General features: G+C 34.8%; 2 protein-coding genes and 1 long non-coding RNA gene across 6 annotated transcripts in view; 2 read left to right on the top strand and 1 right to left on the bottom strand.

Annotated features, from left to right (window-relative positions):
* The first annotated feature begins 5,829 nt into the window (after positions 1-5,829).
* LOC117159005 (uncharacterized) lies at positions 5,830-7,821 on the top strand. Its single transcript, XR_013058369.1, has 3 exons — positions 5,830-6,228; positions 6,331-6,736; positions 6,887-7,821. It is a non-coding gene; the product is annotated as an uncharacterized LOC117159005 (long non-coding RNA).
* A 1,579-nt stretch (positions 7,822-9,400) lies between these two features.
* Positions 9,401-11,820, top strand: LOC117158955 (uncharacterized). Of its 2 annotated transcripts, none has more exons than XM_033338366.2 (2): positions 9,401-9,858; positions 10,707-11,820. In XM_033338366.2, exons 1-2 carry the CDS (start codon positions 9,743-9,745, stop codon positions 11,428-11,430), a joined length of 840 nt encoding a protein of 279 aa, XP_033194257.1. In that variant the 5' UTR covers positions 9,401-9,742; the 3' UTR covers positions 11,431-11,820. The 2 variants fall into 2 exon arrangements, with proteins under 2 accessions (XP_033194257.1, XP_033194258.1); XM_033338367.2 differs by lacking the exon at positions 9,401-9,858 and adding an exon at positions 9,877-10,195.
* A 105-nt stretch (positions 11,821-11,925) lies between these two features.
* Positions 11,926-19,619, bottom strand: part of Src64B (Tyrosine-protein kinase Src64B) — an 86,845-nt gene continuing 79,151 nt past the window's right edge. For all 3 annotated transcript variants that reach the window (XM_033338365.2, XM_033338361.2, XM_033338364.2), the window contains 4 exons: positions 18,941-19,151; positions 17,843-18,096; positions 16,726-17,436; positions 11,926-16,456 (listed from right to left, as the gene is read on the bottom strand). In XM_033338365.2, coding sequence (XP_033194256.1) covers positions 16,242-16,456; positions 16,726-17,436; positions 17,843-18,096; positions 18,941-19,151 — 1,391 coding nt within the window. In that variant the 3' untranslated portion in view covers positions 11,926-16,241. The remainder of the gene's footprint in view (positions 16,457-16,725; positions 17,437-17,842; positions 18,097-18,940; positions 19,152-19,619) is intronic.

The raw sequence follows: 19,619 nt of genomic DNA, 5'->3' as shown, positions 1-19,619 counted from the left end.
GCAGTGCAACTACACATATCGTAAATCACATTTTCCTCTATCTTGTAAAGACTGAAAAGGTTGTCGTTCCTTGCCTTTAAATCGCAAACGCCTCACACGCGACACGTCTCATTATCAATGATATTTCTTCGTCAATGGAAGTTTTTAATCGCTGTCTAGTAACTCGTAAATTAAAGCACCTATATAGCTAACAGGTTGATTTACGGATCTTAAATGTCGTTTGTCCTTTAGTCCGTTGGACAGACAAACATTAGTCTATCATATGCGTTGACGCGATAAATTGCCGAGCTTTGCCCTAGCCATCTTCTTTCCACCCATTTGGTGTTACGAGGATGATTTACACACTCGAACCGCCCTTTGTAAGCACGTCTATCTTTTCCCTTTCTTCTTCATGGTCGCGAATATTATAGGAAACATAAAGATTTCCGGTCCCATTGTAGATCATAATGTATGAGATGGCGATCGATAACATATGTGTAGTTCGACGATATTTGGAATTTCTGAGTTTTCCGTGACTTTGAAGGCGATTTGGAATTTCTAGAATTTCTAGATTCTACTTCCTAATCTCTAGCTTTTGGTTTTCATTTCCTAATTTTTTATTGTTAGGCTCATGTCAAGTCATGATAATCTTCGAGTCATTCTACGAATAATATCGTTAATTACAAACATATAATTTTATCATATTAAGAAATAAAATTTATCGCGTTTATTAACGAAGAAATGAAAATTATTATTTCCCCTTTTCTAAAACTATGTTCCAACTCTTTCGTAAATTTCGTACTTTCCCTGTTGAAAAATTGTTAGGATTTTAACAAATAACTTATAATTAGAATTCAGTTTGATGAAATGTATCTTCGTGTAAATTGTCTCGCGAACAAAATATTCCTAAATTAGCTACCATTGTAACGTGCATAAATATAGAAATATAAACAGTGCGCCAGTTATTAATTTACTTGCAAACAGCAGGCAAATTTCTTGCAGAAGGATCTTGGATTGCGACCAACTGCTGCGACCACCATGTTTCCATCGTCAGTTTCAATTATTATCAAGTAGCGTTATCCGATTCCCTGAATGCGAATAAAAGAAGACTCGCGAAAGAATTCGACCAAAGGTCGAGACAATTTTTTATTTTTGCCAGCTTCGACGTAACGATCGAGTAATTTTGTGGGCGTTTTCTCGAATAAAACGATGTGATCGGTGATGATCGTCTAACTTTATTTAGATCCTTGCGCTTTTACCATCCTTTTTCTTTTTATGAAATGACATAGATGAAGATCACAAAAAAGAGATATGACAGATACAGTCTAGTGAATTTTTTAGATTAACGATCTTACTTTACGATCAAAAAGGAATATCTTTAAAATTGTCTACAATGTGAAAATATATGTTTTATTCCAAGATCGAATAAAAAGACAATTTAGCAACATTAGCATTGATCGGTAGCATTCGTAAATTTGAAAATTGTCAACTATAAAAATTGGAAAAATGTGTAATGGATAAATAACTTACATCTTTGGATCAAATAAGTTGTCTGTATTTTTACCTATATTTACCTGTATCAAAATTAAAAAATCAACGAAATTGTACTTGTATTATAGTATTTCTCTTTTGTAATCTTAATTTTTTCTTCGATTCGATACAAATCCGAGAAACTTTCTTTCGCTTTCGGTACGTAAGAAATACATTTCCTTTCAACATCGAAACAAATTGAAGAACATCGACGTTGCTTCATTTTTAACTCTCGACTCGAGGCGAAAGCTTAATTTGTTCGTTCGCCAATTCCCATTTTTCACTCGGCTCGCGTTTAAATGCGATGCAAACACGAAACCCTTGCTTTCTACCGTCTAAAGCAGCCCGAACCTACGCTTTGTTTCCAGACAAATGAATCGTTTGTTTGAGCAATTCCTTCGGGCTATTTCGCAAACCGTTAAGCACAGATTCTTGTTCCACAAAAATAGGCTTGCCGCAACATGTTCCACCGCGCGTGGACAATGCTTGAAACATTGTGTAGATCGAATATCCCACCTTTTTAGTGTGTTTCGTATCTCAAACTTCCCCTCCTTACACGATCCCTTTCTTAATTTTCAAACATTTTACGTTTCGTTACTTTCCATCGAATTCTCAATCTTAACTTTCTACTTTGTGTTTTAACTTGTTTTTATTTCAAAATGATACTGACGTATATATTTGCATATATATTGGGTATTTGCCTAATTTAAACGTGCTTCCAAATCATCAGAATGAATACAATTGCGAATGGACATTCTTAAACGTTTAGAATCCTTTCGTACGTGGGAAAAATAAAAAATAATAATCTTTGCCTAGCCTTGAGAAATTTATTCCTCAGATTTAATAAAGCCAACATTCTCGAGATGATAGTTCAAACGAATTTACGCGAAAGGAAATAACGAACACTTTGTTCGATATTCGCAACACTTTTTCCTACTAAATCTTGCTCAAATTTTGATATATAAATACTTTGTTCTTACAAAAAGAAAATTTGTTAAATTGCATCCTAAATTTCTTCGAAACGAAACCAACGCGTTAAAAGGAGAACGTGCGATTACTTTCTCTATCATTTTGCCTATAACATACGATGTTCATTCGTGTAACAACCTAAGGAATGTGTTACGCAGAAATCGGAATGTACCGCGATCTGATTGTGTCGGAAACTGAAGCGTCGGAAAAATGGCGAGAAGGAGCAAAGTAAGGAGGATAAGTTACGAGATTTATGAGATAAAAGGCGAATCCGCTAAGGAACGACGAAAACGATGTAACCCCCTTTGCAGTTGATGTTCGTGTTAAAAGCGATTCCTCGATGTGACTAACAAGCACCGTACATATTCTACTTATTTCATTTGTGGTGAATATAAATACGCATAGAGACGGCTGAGAAAAGTGTACTATTTTTTGTTTTTCCCTTTTAAGCAAAATTTTCTATCATGTACGACTAAACGCGAGTTTGAAAACTCATTACTTCGATACGATATGACAAATAATATTATTCGAGTTATTTACCACTTTAGTGATTAGTATGAGATGATAATTGTTATTTTAGGAGAAAATCGGTTTCGTAAGATAATTTCTTTTAATTAGAATTTTAATTGAATTACAATTAGAAAACATTTTTTAATTGACAATTATAATATTTTTTTATTTACTTTTTAACTGTTCTAACAGTTAATAAGCTAATAGATGAAGGGATACATCTGTTCATTAACGTTGGATTTATGAACGATTTCGTGTCAGTGTTAGACGCGGCAAAGTGGTCGTAGTTTATAACATATTTCTGCGGATTGCGAATTTTAAGAGGTATTTTTGTGCAAAACACGTGGCGCCTGGAGATACGTTATCCGTATAAACGTTTATATTCGCAGTGTGCAACAACTGCTAATCTCGGTTCGGAAAATATACAACGAGCGTGGAGTATTTTTCGAACTTTCAACGTTGAAAAGAAACTCGTACCATCAGACCATACACGTGCGTTTCAACTTCATACGATAAACTAAAATTAAAGAAAATTCCCTATTCAGACAGAAGAAGATACTAAGACGAAAGTTGAACGCAGAAGAAGGAGGAAGAAAAAGCGACGTATAAAATAATCTGTGAAAGAAATAAAAATACTTGTTCAAAAAGAAACATATAACGAGATAAACTTAATATTCAATATACACAGGGAACTAGGAGACAAATGTTTACGGCTGCTAAATAATCTAGGAAAGATTAATATATTCTTCGTTTATAGAAAATAAAAAACATACTAGAACGGGAATATAATATATCCATCCAAACCAGATGTCAACACGAGTTTCACGATTTTCACAAGAATATATAAACGAAATGCTTTTAGAGGAGTTCCAGCAAATTATGCGGAAGCAGTCTGGAGAATGTGTCGAAAGTGCGTGTCGTTTCACCGAGAAATCCTTGCGACCAGCTATTTCCGTCCTGGTCGCGGCGGCGTCTCCCCGTGTTCCAACACCCCCACTGAAGTCACGCAACACGTTCCAGCATAAGGGCTCTCATAAATATCATCTGATGCCTTTGGCCGCGGTTGTCGCCATCGCGTGGTGGCCAGTCTCTTTCGTTTTCTAGGTGGGAGCGCATTCGTGCGATGGAAACGCGCCATTAAGCTGATTGGATTATTAGAAGGTGAAGAAATGGATTAATCATTGGCATATATCGCATAACATTCACGGTTCGACCAATGAAAATTATCAGAGAATTGTTAAAAGTGGAATTTGGCTCGATATTCTGGCATTATCGACCAACCTTTTCTTTAAGCATTTTGACATATAGGTGTCTTCTTACAATGTTGTTGGTTTAAAAGAGAGATTATGACAGTCACTTGACATATTTAATGTTACTAAAATATGACTGCTCTTCTTGCAGCAGCTTGTCTCACCAGAAATATCTTTAGTTTCCTAACTGTAAATATATATAACCTTGTGAAAAATTTGAAAATATATGAGATGTGTGTAACATATAAAATACACAAGATAATGAGAGTAATTATATATGAAAAGAAATATCTCTGATTTTAAGTGTAAAATAAATCTAGAGAAGATGAAAATATTTGTTAGAAAAGAAGGTTCGACAAATGGATGCCACGAAAGCCACACACTAGTTATAACCTAATATAATCGCTTAACAAACCTAGAAATTACCTAAACTCACTCTATCGACCACCATTAGCCCCATCTCGTTTACTCGATCGGTAATATTAGATACTTGCATACAATGTAATCCCACAAATAGTACAATCGTTGGTTTTCGTGTACCAGATGAAGATAAGAAAATTACCTATTGGCAATTGATCAATGTTGAACTTTCCCTTGTTTTATCCTAATTTGGAACTATTTCCATGAAGTTTTCTATTCCAATTTTACGAAATTCCAATATAGTACGAATACAATACGATAGGTGGAAGAATGATGCATGAAATGAACAGGATTTTGTAACTTAATAAACAAAGTAAATTGGTGTTTTAATCTTAATTTATGTTCTAGATTCTAGAAGATTACGAGTTTTATAATTGTATATTGATAGTGCTATGTATATGACGAATTAAGTGTTGAGTATTTTACGTATCTGGGTCAGAAGAGAATACGTAATAAGGAAAAACAACTCGTTTTAGAATTTCTACAAATGTCCTTCGATGTGATAATCGATAGACTTATAGATATTAATACGATGTATGTAAACGGATCTTGAGGTATCTCGTATTATTTATAATTTTGGAATAGCGATGAAAAATAATAAATTGAGATATTTAATATTATCTTGAGACCTACTAGCGCAAGTGAATCTATCAGAATCAGAAGAACTGATCAATTTTCATATTATTTTAAATAATTAGAACTTGAGAATGATTATATCAATTGTTAATAATACCAATTCTTTATAAATGATTATAACTTTATCCTGTAGTAAGATACGCGGGAACAAATTCCTTTCTTAATTTCACTTTGAAAATAGAAGTAGTCGACACAAATTAGACACATCAAGAAGAAAATCTATATATCGTGTAGATAACATACCTATCCTACAAACTCAGAAGCAAAATACTACATAAATTAGGAATTCTTAAACACAACCTATCTTATGTTTTTCTATGGAATATATAGCCTGGGATACATATATATAGAAGATGGTAGAATACAATGTAAATATAAATATTTTTTTCACCATCTTCCAAAGCAAGTTTAATTTTAAGAATCCACAACTCTTATATAAACATAAGAACACACGATTTAAAAATCTATTGCTCTACAGATACTTCATGAAATTCTCTTTTATAGGCGTACATTTATTTTAAAACATTCCCAATCTTCTAAGAAAATCCTTTTTTATCCTTCTGCTACTTACATCATTTTTACCATTCCACTTACTATTGCTCAATTACCAAAAACGAAGCTATACGATAGTTGGTAAAATACCTTCGGCAAATTTTTGGTCGAACGACATATGGGGAATTAAGTTCCGCTACGTTCGATCACTTTATAAATACTCGACGGAAACAGATGTCGACGACAAGTGGAAACGACACTGGCCGCGTACAATGTATCAAGCCGGTGTCAAACTGACGTTCGTGTGCTCGCTCGCGCTTTGAAACCAACGCGCGCCATTTCGTTGTGATAGCGAGGCATCGAGCTGGATCTGTCAGTAATTGCCTCGAGTCGTGAACCGTTATTGTCAGGCAAACGTTCCAGCGATCGTAAAGATCATTCGGTAGGCGATCTTGAAATATAAATTTACCGACGTGGAGAACGCGTTCGCCGCGTGCCACAGTGCCACGCCACGGTCTTTTCTAACCCGTGTGCAAATCCGCAGGAAGTGAACGCGGTCGCGAGACGTGGGTGTAGTGTACTGTGTATATGTACGTGTGGCCACCGTTTGGCATCGTACCAACCCGCGTTTCTGGTCTCTTAAGCAAGAAAACGAGACGATACGGAGAACAGGATACGCTTTCGAACGATCTTACCAAGCTTTTTAATTGGTAAAATTAATATCTTTCGGCGATTTCATTTTTTTTTTTTTTTTTTTTGGAAATAGGCAACTTGGTAGAATGAACGAAGATGATTGAAATGGATAAAAGGAATTCTGTGTTTGGGAAAATGTGATTGGTGTGATTGGGGTTAGGTTATGCGCTTATTTGACAAAGATCATATTTCTATCTCTCTATTTCGAAGATTCTTAAGATTCCTAGGACTTTTATATCTTATTTTCTTAATTTTAGGTAAGTTCCTCTCTTATTTAACTTTTATCATAACTTCTTCTTCAAATTCTATTAATTCTTACATAATTGTGAAATTCGTACATGGTTTTGTTTGTGTGTCTGTGCACGTAAAATTGTATCATTCTCCTTAATTCCTTTCTACTTTTTCAGCATTACGAAAGAGGATTACTTAATCTGAAGAAGAAAAATGGCGTTCCAGTTTCTAAGGACGGACGAACAAACTGAACGAACAGAGATATATGAGAATATGGTTGAATGGATTCAACGATAGCTTCTGTTGTTTCAACCTGACGAATCCCGTGGCTCTTGAGTGCTTTTCGGCACGAGGAATTCGTAAATATTTCGCTCATATGCTAAAATAAAGCGCCTCGTAGAGTGTGTCAGGTCTTGTAAGCCTCGTTCGCTTATTCATCGGTTGTTATATTGAAAATCGAGATCTCCGATAAAATAACTTTCACCAGTTGATATATTTATCATTTTCTTATACATGCTAAAACTGCTGGGGTAAACAAAGTGACTAATTCATAATATTTCATCGAAAGTTTATAAATTGGCAGTGGTGAATTTTTGGAAATTTGAATAATATTTTTAGTAAAATATATCAATAAGAACTTATTTTTCATTTTACAAAATTTACATGATATGCAAATGATTCTAATATTAAAATACACAAAATATCTTAACAGATTCGTTACTATATGTTCGTGACGTAGTTTATTGGCATACATACGGTGAAAATGTTTACACTTGTATCACATAATAATGTTATACTTTAATTTCACGGTTCTCTAACGTATGTTTCATGTTTTAATCAAGCCTCATAGTCAAACAAGATAATCATATCCATCACTCATACGTAAGAAACAGCTATGTATACGATTCAATAAAATTCTTACAAAAGTTTCAACTGTTCTACTTCGTTCCATAAATCTGTCCTGATATACTATCCTTCAATAAATAAACTATATTTTTACACCCGCACTCGCAGAAGTAGAAAAATAAAAAATACAAACACAAATACATGTGGGAAACATGAAAATATCCTACCGGTGTGGAACTATTTTAACATTGTTTAAAATTCGCGTGAAAACAAAAAAAAAAAAGAAAAAAGTGCGGCACGTGAGATACGATAAGAAATATTTCCATAAATTACAACGATAAATTGCTCTTGGTTCTATTTTATCTGGAGATTTGCACAACGAGTCACGAGTACACGCGACCGTTCTATGTACGAAGACTTGGAGTTGGAAGCAAGAGAACAGATTAAACCTATCACATTTCACGATATTGTGTTCTAACCGAGGCTTAGATCGATCCCCAGGAGGCTTTTCAAACTTCCACGGAAATCACGACATCCTTTTAATGGCGCAAAGATACGTTTGATCGATATTACGACCTGTATTTTCGTTCTACTTAAATCTTGGCAACTTATGCAGCGGCCATAAACGCAATGCAAGAGATCTGTCAAAGGAGAACCGCACGCGATTCGACTATATTCTATTTGTTACATTACTAGAATATTGTATTTACACTTATAAATAGGCCTCTCAAAATATAAACTGATCAACTCCACTATCTATTAATTTCTTAATTTTTTAAGTACACCGTTAATAATATAAAATGATTTAAAATAAGAAAAAATAAATACGATGAAAATAATATAGGTAATCATAAACTTTAATGTAAATTTAATAAACAACATTTGAAATATCGTCACTTTTCTGGGCTTTTTAATTTGTAGAGTTGATCAATGTAACTTCCGAAGGGTCAAATCCCAAACGAATTCGAGCAAATACAATGTATTTGCATTTCAATAACAACTAGTACATTGATATAAAACTCTTGTTTAACAGGAAGTATAAAATACTGAATATTATAAACATTAGATCTATTGACTTTTCATGTATAGTTATCTAAACGTAAAAGTAAACGTTCATGTTATCAAAGATATTGAAAAAAATCTGATTATTAATTAGTTAGTTTGACTAGTTCTAGTGCAAATATTATGAAGTTGAATGTATTATTAAATTAATACATATGAAATATTATTTTACTAATAAGAAGTTAGTTTCTTTCAAATTCTTTCAAACATCACACATTTAATCAAAGTAGTATCGACGTGAAACAATGCATTTTCCTAGCGATGTAAGAGTTATCAATATCAGAAATAAAAAATTCTATATGTGAAATGGTGGTGTTATTTTAACCTGTCATCATAACCATATTTATGTATATCCTTACATATATATATTTCCAGCAACTTTCATCATAATTTTTTCAAAATTCACACTCATATGTCTAAGAAAATCACACGACTAATTTAATCATTCATTGTGACCAATAATGACATTTTTTTAAATTTTTAATTATAAATATGACAGATGGAACAAAATTTAATAGATGATATTAGGTTTCAAAGAAACGATATTTCATATGCAACTAAATGTATCAAAATATCGTAGCATTATCTTAATATTTATACATCACAGAATTAATAAATTATTAATCTCATAATTACTCATCACCCACTTATTTCGACCACCAATTAGACGATGCGTTAAATATAATCTTTATCTCGGATGTCTGATTCAAACATGGACGTAAGTTTCGAAAGTTTAAATGGCGTTGGGCGCGTAGCGAGAATACAGTTGGAACGCCATCTGGAATCGTTGCTTCCGGTATTGAGCAGCAGTAGAATGGCAGTTGCGCGCAAAAGTCTGTTTATTTACGTGCTGTCGATGATTAATTGATCGCGAAATCGCGTCTACAAGCGATATCCGATGAGTGAGTTCAATGGAAACGAAAGCGAGATGGTGTAGAGGTGAAAACATAATTAAACAGATTCGCAGAATATAAAAGAAAGAAAACGCTAGTGAATGTCGTGACTGTGGAATTCAGCCTATCGTCATCGTTCTAACCTATTTCACGAAACATCGTATTCTTCATTCTGGAATTTTCTGACGCGCTGTCAACGTTTGTTTGCCAACAGTGGTTCGGCATGATGCCATGTTCCCGCAAACGCTGAGCACGGAACCGTGCAAAATTGTTACCATGGCTGACGAAGTACTGCCGGCGAGTTTAGAAAAGCTCGAAATTGATCGTCTCTCATCGAGCTGTCCTCAGTAAGCATTTACCGCCAGAAAGCTCATTTAAAGCGCCTGCTCCTCGCAACTGTCCTATTCCAGTGCCTCGAACATTCTGAATTCTATCGTGTGCGCTCGTTCGATGTATCGGTTCGTTGCGGTTTTGCGACTCAATCCATTTTCAACGCGCGGTCAAGGTCTTCGGTTGAAACCTTACCTCGTTTCAAGAGTTACGCGACAATTTCTTGTTTACTCATCGTATGCGTGCATCTTGGTGATTTGATTTATTAATGATGCAAGCACTCGTGAACACGCATTTTAATGATCGTTACTTCTTGTACTCGATGCTGCGAAATAATAACATCGACTATGATCCGTAAGCAAATGTTTACACATATTTCGAGCAAGTTAAAGGGCCTCCACACAGAGTCATCTACATTTACGAAATATTGCTCCTTGTTAATTTACGCGTTAATACGATAAAGGAAACGAAAATAGAATACAAGTGAAGTGTAATGATTGATGTTCGTCAAAATGTGATAACGTGGATTTATTAAATCTTAAATATAATTTCATTCAATTAGTGACCCATTTTATCGTGGCTTCGACATGAATTCACGTAGTTGGATGCTATTGCATAAGCGACCGAGTATTAAACGTTTACCAATATCCGATTCAAGGTTACGTGGCAAGAATGATGAATCATCGCGAGATGATTTTAAATCATCATATAGTTAATGTTTTTGTAATGTTTTCAAATCTCTTTCTCGACAAGATTTTATTGAATTTTATTTACGATATACGAATGTTGAAAGGATTATGCGTTCCCAATAATTATTTTTATTCGTCGTGATGTTAATTATCAACACTGCTTTCTATTGTTTCAGTATTACACCCACTGACAAAGCGAAGCCGTCAAATCCATTTAGAACAACAAGTAAAATCGTCAGTTCTGATTGCAGTCATTTATTTCGAAGACGATTGATACCTGTCAAGCCAACATTAACCACAAACAGTCCCAGAGGCGTTAAAAGCACAACGAATTTTAAACCATCAAAAAATGAAAGAGTACTTGATAAAAATAAGAAAAACTCAATAATCAAAGAGGCTGTACTAAAATTAAATAATATTGGCACTAATTGTCTTAGTGATAATGTAGCAAATACATTGATTAAAGAAACATGTAAATTTAATATTTCTGGTAAGAACTCAAAGATTTTTGGCCATGGTACGGTCACAAAGGACTTTAAAACGCTAAATATTAGTGAAGACTCTAGACAAGCTAAAGACGATACCAGCATTCAAGATAATTATCAAGTTAATAGTTTCCAACGTGCACGTAGTAATACGATGCCAAGCTTAAAAAGAGGGCCTGGGCCAGGTGGAGGCAATAACAATAATAATAATATTAACAACAATAATAATAATAATAGTCAATCAGAAGCTGCTGGCTCAACTGGTCAACCTTCAAGTTCAAATACATGTTCAGTACAAGCACGAATATCTCCACCTTCATGCGATGTCACTATTGACGAGCTTGCCAGCTACTTCGAGGAGTTTGTTCATATTCCAAAGAAGATGTCGCACATGGCAGAAATGATGTATATTTAATTATAATATATTGAATTGTAACAGACAGATTTCTTATACGGTTTTTCAATGACTAGCATGCAATGCAATGTTTATGCATGATTACAAGTCTAAATACTGTATGTTTGCTACAAATCCAATTTAATTTGGTACCTAAATTATATATAATATACAATAAAACAAAAATAAAAAAATCTGTGTTTTTGTAGAGGATTACATTTAAATAGTTTTTTTTTTCTTTTTTTGTAAAAATGGTAAAAGAGAACAAAGATGATAATGTATTCATTTTAAAAAGCCATTTATGTCAAACTATTTCATTTAGTTCAATGAAAAGATTTTAATGTGTTTGTTTTTTAAATTTTTGTATTATGAAATGAAACATTGGTACTAGAATAAATTCCTTGCAACTAACGTATTGTATTATTAAAACTCCCAACTTACTTGCGCGTTTATTAATGAAAGAATAATAATGCGTTATATGGATAAAATATATGAATATCACTTGACACTCATCTGTTAATATGATACATAATATATTTATCTGCATAGGCTTATGGTACTTAATACAATGATACAAAGTAACCATTAAATTACTTAATGATAATAAGCTTTGGTACGTAAACAATGACGATATATTGATCCGTTTTTACTTTAGGTACGAGTGAACCATGTTGACGCGCGGTGTGTATGATCTTGACGAAAGCCTAAATGCATTAAAAAATATCCATCTATTTGGTGTGACGACTGTTTCATTTTTTAACATTTATAAATGGTTATTAAGCAATTTCTGACACGTTAATTTCGTTGGTGGCCCCGCGCAATACTCAAACTCTGTATCAAAAAACATGAGGTTCGTCACTATATCACAGATTTATTAAAATTTCATTTGAACGGAGCCACAACGAAACAAATTTTCAAAAGTAGGCAAGTCAAACCGAACAAGAAGGATTTACTTCATATTTTACGAATTATAGAAAGAATGAAACTATCTTTTCATGGAAACTTGTCTCCAAGCCGAGAGACGCAGTGTTCGAAAAAAGAAATTCGAAATAATACAAAAAGGAAACTATATGGAACCATAGTACGTATTATAATCCATACTTAAAAGATATGCTAAAGCTGTCACACGATTTTACTAATTGTAAGCAGTAAAAATACTTATTCAATGAGAGTAATAAAAATAGAACTAGCGTTATGAGTTGCTACTTTGATAATTATGACGACGAATATTTATAGGCTATAGACAAAAAATTTAACTCGAAGATCGAAATACTTCAATTCGGGAGCCTTAATATAAAGCCTATATATTTATTCGTGGCAACGAATGGTCGAAAAAACGTTAAAGGATCGATAGCCTTACATAAACCAACTAGCATATTGAGTATACATACTTTGCTTTGAACTACCGAAAGCACAACGATGATAGAGCATTATTGCATTCGTGATAGCTCCATTAAAGACTGGAACATCTATACGTTACAATCAAGTTGAAACACGCAGCGTCTCCCGACCAGAATTCGATTTCAATGCATCGTGAAATACGTCGATGTAAATTTTTTGCTTGTTTTCGTTTTATTTAAAAATCCTTTGAAATTTATTATTTCAAATACAATAGAAAGGATATATACCTATATCTGCTCGAATCTCTAATTTGAATATGGACAAAAAAGTATAAAATCGAGATCGTTTTTTAATTATTATATATATATATATAAATTACCAAATTTATTCTCGTGTAACAATCTCGTAAGAAAGATTGAAATTTCAATTACATATGATTCGATATCCTCGTGAAAAATTAGATCGAGCATATATAGTCGTCAAATACAAATTCAAATGCAGTTGATCTGTTCCTTTTGTCTAAACAATATCAGTCTCTAGATCCAGTGGAAAGGCCACACGATGCCCTTACCAGTATTTAACATTTAAATATACTACTCTCTTCGTCTTGCTCGGATAAAATGATGTACATGCGACAGTGTTGACATTCAAGATAGAGAAAATCAAATACATTACTTTCTATATATGATGGACATTATTTGCCACCGATTCTCGACGAATCGAATTCGTGCATGATTGTATTTCAATATGAATTCTACCAACTATGGCGACAACATGATCGTTAGCGAAAAATCTTGAGTGACCATTCTCCGTGAGAAACACAACATTTTGATCGGTATAAAACGCTCATAGAAAAAGTTTGTTGGACGTAATACAGCTACATTTCTAACACTACGTAAACATGATGCTTTTTCACGTGCATTCACCGCATCATACTATCATAGAATAAATTAGTCAACTCACACAACAAAAGTATGTAGTGTTTGCCTCGCTAATTATAGTAAAAAACATTATATTTATTGGTATACTATGTAATTGTGGCAATATAATGTCGAGTTCGCGACGAGTCCCGGTAAACTTAAGCCACAAAGGTATTCCACATTCGAATCGATATATCAATTGTATCGATATCTATTTGGAATCATTCGTATTATAGTTTGTTACTAGACAACAAACACTGGTTTGTCAGACGTTGGTGCGTCCGTTTCATGAAAACGTTCGTTTCGTTGAAACGACACGATTTTCTTTCTGTTGAGCAATAGTTACGGGACGTACAAGAAGCATGACATTTTATTGCTCATCTCTTAATATTTTCACGGCAAAATGCGCGTGAAAAAAATACCACACATTCATAGTTGTAACAATTCACTACACTCACGTACATAGTCGTCTTATCATCGCTCGCACTTTCGTACTTATATTCTATCATCTTCTCTCTCTCTCTCTCTCTCTCAGCTTTTATCCCATTCATTCGTTTAATATTTTTTTCTTGTTCTTATTCGTTTAAATGTTTTATATATTTAAAGTGTCATAATGGCTCACCTTGCTTATCGTGACATAGTTCAATGTACGCCTAGGGACTTATACGTCTAACGATACGTTCCGCGGAGGACGACCATGACGAGACAACGATATACGTCCTCGGGATCGAAACCCTTTCTTATCCGAGAAATATTCTTATACAACGAAATTACGAAAAAAGACGAGGATCTGTCGGTGTTTCACATCCCGAGGAGATTTACAACTACCTTCATGGGCCTATCGCCTAAACTCTACCCTAACTTGTCGTTTGTATGTTTAGTAGAAAATTTACAATTTTTTTTTTTTTCAAACACTTTGTACGAGCAACATCGATGACTTAATTTTTACCTTCAAGTAGTATCTCTAGTATTTTTTATTTTATTTTTTTCTCTCGATAGGTTCACGTAGTTTCAAAAAAAGTTTGTCACTTCTCGTGGCGACGTGCATTTATATAACGTACTTACATATGTTTGCTTCTGTTATTAGTAACTTCTTCTTACTCGCGTCTTAACGAATTTGAAAAAAGAGGTCTAAATTAATACAATGACGAGACATATTCAGATGTAGGTACATTATCGACTCGCCGTAGAGAACAGATAGCTCTTGGCTTTCCTTTACAGATTGTGATCACAGTAAAAAATAATAATATATATATATATATATTTATATATGTATATGTATATGTATATTCGTCGGAGAAACGAACGTGTGCTTTCGAATCGTATATTTGGAATACACTGTTCACAGAACAAAAATACACACATCGAAAAAGTTTTTCTCGTTTACGTATAAAACGTACTTAATCTCTCGTATAAAATATTGTCCTACTCGACGTATCGTTCGAAATCAAACGAAAAACTTTGCATATCCTAATTTATTATATTAATAGAATGATTGTATTTTAATACAGGCTTGTGCATTCAATAATTGATGCACAATCTGTGCACTTGGATTCGCAAGGAGTGAGTCTAAAAGAAAAAAACAAGATTTGAATTTTAGGAAAAGTCAGTCGCGATTGATTCGAGATCAATGAAGAAGCAATCGCGCAGATTACATAGATGTCGCAACACTTCTGTTTATCTGCGTCGTAATCATACATTGACGGATTAATATAATCGATTACATTGTCTACCATTTAAAATTCTACTTTTTAGTTCTCAACTGTTTCCGTTCTACCGTCTAAACATTATCTTTTTTTTTTAATAATAAGATACCTTTGTCAAATATTTTTAATATACTCTCCAAATTGTGAAAATGCTTAATAAATAGCTCAAACGTTGAACGATTTCGTTTTAGATTCTATAATATATATCGAATACGTAGCGGGTAGAGAGATTCTATACTCTTATCTTCAGTCGCAACGTTTTGGCTCGTTATTAGTCGGCAGTTATCCACGATTGGTCACAAAAGTTTAAAGTCTCATCGATACACAGTACGAGCAAGACTCAGTTTCATTTTTTCGTTTCTCAGTTCCATGGCACACAAGATCATTGTTCTTGATCATGCTTCCTCGATGACTCTCAATTTTCGTAAAGATAACGAAAGAACACTTCGTAAATTATCCACGATTATCGCAGAATTTTCTTTTCCTTTTCTTCTACGTCTCTTTGTTTCTTCTTTCTTTTTTTTTTTTGGCAGCGTTTAACAACCATTGCTTCGAAAAATCTGGTAACGTTTACAAAATTCTTCGCCATCAAGAGACAGCTTATAAATAGTTCCTGTACCATTCTGTACTTTCGGTAATTCTCCTTTTTTCCCAAGTTTCCTTCTTTTTTAGAATTCATTATTCCTGTTCGCGCAGATAATATCTCTGCAGATTTTTTAATATAAAAAAGGACACGGTAAACAGAGTCTTCAGACGTATTGCTAGAGATCTAGCAATAAATACCATAAAACTCCATGGCACAGTTAATGTGCGCTGGATGGAAATGACCGTGCGGTACCAGGTGACTCTGCATGTGAGCTGTGTATCAGTCAGTTGGTGGTTCTAGATAGGGTATTTCGCTAGTGACGTTGAATGACTCGAAATAGTGATTAAGGAACTCGAACGTGGGTCGCTTCTCGGGGCTAGCATCCCAGCATTGTAACATTAATCGGTAAATGCTGTCCGGCAGCGGGTGATTCAATGGTTTAGGCATCCGATAGCCTTTATTGATCTGATCGATTACTTCGCGACCCTGCATACCTGTAAAATGAAACGAACGATCGAAGAAATAGCAATAATTATTTTCTATATTTTTAATTGTTCGATAAATTTAATTTATACAAACGTCGACTATTATGTAAGGACCATATCAATGAGAAGATATCAAACAATTAGAATCTTGAACGCAAGTTAATAAATAGTGAATTAAAAACACAGAATTGCAGAAAATTAATGAAATTACAAAAAGAAGAATAAAACACAATTAAAAGTTAATAAATTAAACTAAACGGTATATTATTGAAACTTACCAGGATAAGGAACTTGGCCATAAGTGAAGAGCTCCATCAGCAGCACGCCATAAGACCAAACATCGCTTTTGATGCTAAATCTGCCATAGACAATGGCCTCGGGAGCAGTCCACCTAACAGGGAATCTACTTCCCTGTTTAGGACAGTATTCGTCATCCTCGATCGCCCTGGCGAGACCAAAGTCGCAAATCTTTGCTTTATTCTTCTCGCCTATCAGGACGTTCCTCGCAGCAAGGTCTCTGTGTATCAATTGCTTGCTCTCGAGATGTTCCATACCGGATGCCACTTGTGCAGCAATGTAAATCAGATCCTCGAACTGCATGTATTTGCCGTCACCTGTCCTGAGAAAGTCCAACAAGCTGCCATTGCACATGTATTCTTGCACGATATAAATCGGTTCTTCCTTCGAACAGATCGCGTACAACGCGACTAGATGTCTATGTCGGAACTGTTTCATGATAGCCGCCTCTTGGAGGAACGCCTCCGTAGACATGGTCCCTGGTCGCAACGTCTTCACAGCCACTTCGATTTTATTCCTCCATTTACCGTAGTATACCTCGCCGAAATTGCCGTGGCCTAATTTCCGTATCAGCTGTATCTCGTTCCTATTGATCTCCCATTTGTCTCGTAACTCGGGCCCGAGATCCCACATGTCCGGCTGCGGTTTTGGACAGGGCTTCGAAAGCACATGACACAGACCCAATGCATTCTCTGCAACAGTCACAGTTCGCAAAGTTACAGAGGAATTCCAACGAAATTGTTGTTGCAGGGAACAGTTGTACAGGTTGATGTGGTTTGAAAAATACCGTCCAAAAGTTTCAAATCGTATGCGTCACTTTAGAATTCTATATGCTGTAGGAAACATTTTAATAAGACAAATAGAAGAAGATTACTTGTTAGTTACAGCGAACAAAAGTGGTTCTAAATCTTCGACCGGTAACGTAGCTTATGTTGTATGAAATAACGTCTTAAGGCAAAACTACCATATTTTAAGGGCAGAATACATATGTAAATGGCGCAAGAATTATATTTTTACGATCATATATTTTTCGTAAAAAATAGAGACAGTAAAGGGGAAGAGATTAAAATAAATCACTAAAGATTCAATACAACTTACTGCTGTACGCCATAACAAGGGCGGGTAGGGTCGGGAATGTCTGGTTGGTAGCGATAAAGAATCCTCCATTGTCGAGCGGCTTAATTTTATAGTGTTTTACATGATGACCCCTTCCCTCCTCCCAATCCTTCACGGATAAACTGTATCCTCGTGGATTGTGCTCGCTGGGTCTCACCAAGAACGTTCCCCGAGGGTTTTCATCCACCAGAAGAAGCTTTCCAGCTTCTTTACGGGAGACATTCTCGAAAAACCAACTGCAGATGGGAAAAAGAAACAGAAAGGAACAGTGTCCAAGGTTTATAAATTTCAAACTTTCTCGATGATTAGATGACACGTTCGTTTGCTTCTTCCAATTCTTTTAATTTAATTTTATCGGTACGCCGCGCTTTGTTCCGATTATTCGTGAGCGTTTCGGTTCGCTTTTTCAGGACAGACCTGCGAACGAAGGTTCCGTGTCCTGATGGCGCTATATCTATACGTATCCTCGCTGTGTCTATGAAAACGACGCAACAAAGCGCAACGTACTAATAAAAAGACGAGTGAAGAAACACGGACGTAGCGGCGGAAAAATAAAACTTTAAAATTGCTACTTGCGTATGCGAGTTTTTCTGATCTTTTTATTAGACATCTTTTATCAGTCTATTTATCATTTTTATCTATCTTTTGTAGTCTATCGCAAGATATACAGGGTCATTGGTAACTGGAGGTACAAGCGGGAAGGGGGTGATTGTGCGCGAAAAAAGAAGTCGAAAATATAGAATAAAAAAAATTTTTTTTTACATTTTTTTAAAAATCTACAGTGAGATCCGTTATAACGAGACGTGAAAAATTTTTATTCTATATTTTCGACTTCTTTTTTCGCGTAGAATCACCCCCTTTCCGCTTACCAACCACCCTGTATGCTATATCTACTCATTGGTTTTGCAAATGATAATTCAACTTTGTAAAATTATACTATCTTGCCTTTACTCGTTAAACTTTCCTTTGTCCGCAACTATATGACAACGTCGAAGAGCGTTAAAAGAAAATTCGTAACGAAGGAAAGCAAGTCGAATGTATTATATAAACTGCTAATTGGAAAATGGAAGGAAGACTCACTCTTCGCTCTCGACCGAACGCTCCACGGCCACAAAGTTCCACGGGATGAGACCTTCTTGCAAAGTTGTCAAGTGTAAAACTTTCCACCAGTCGGGCTCGGAATCGTCCAATACTTCCATCCGGTCTCCCTTTACGAAACTGACATCGGTGCTCTCGCGCGCGGTGTAATTGTACAGGGCCACCACGATCTTGTTCGACCTTTGCGAATGCGCTGTTTCCAGAACAAATCAACGTAGAATGACGTACACGTGGAAATACGAACTATTTAAGGAATCGAATCCAAATTTTCGTGAATGAATTATATTGATATTGCACAGATTATTGGCGATTGCAATTGCAATTGACAGAGTATCGATCGACGAGATTAGCACGCGTCGATGAAATACTGCGGTCGTCGATTCATATAGAGTTATCGTTCGCAAACAAACTATCGTTGAACGTTAACGACGAAAATATTGAAATTTCGAATTTTAACGATTATTCGTCATATACATGTAAATATTGAAAATTGAATAGTTTCTCAATATGAATGGACAAATTTTTTGAAAAGACATTCATAGGGCAAAGTGACGAATTAAGTATAGAAGTTAATTACATAATTACATATGGTCTTTTTTTTACATTTTGCAAATTTTAGTTTGCTTCTTTTTGCTAATTCAAAGCAACATATTAAATGCTC

This window comes from Bombus vancouverensis, chromosome 5 (assembly GCF_051014615.1).
Source record: "Bombus vancouverensis nearcticus chromosome 5, iyBomVanc1_principal, whole genome shotgun sequence".
NCBI lineage: Eukaryota > Metazoa > Arthropoda > Insecta > Hymenoptera > Apidae > Bombus > Bombus vancouverensis.
This window is presented reverse-complemented; position numbering and strand designations above follow the sequence as displayed.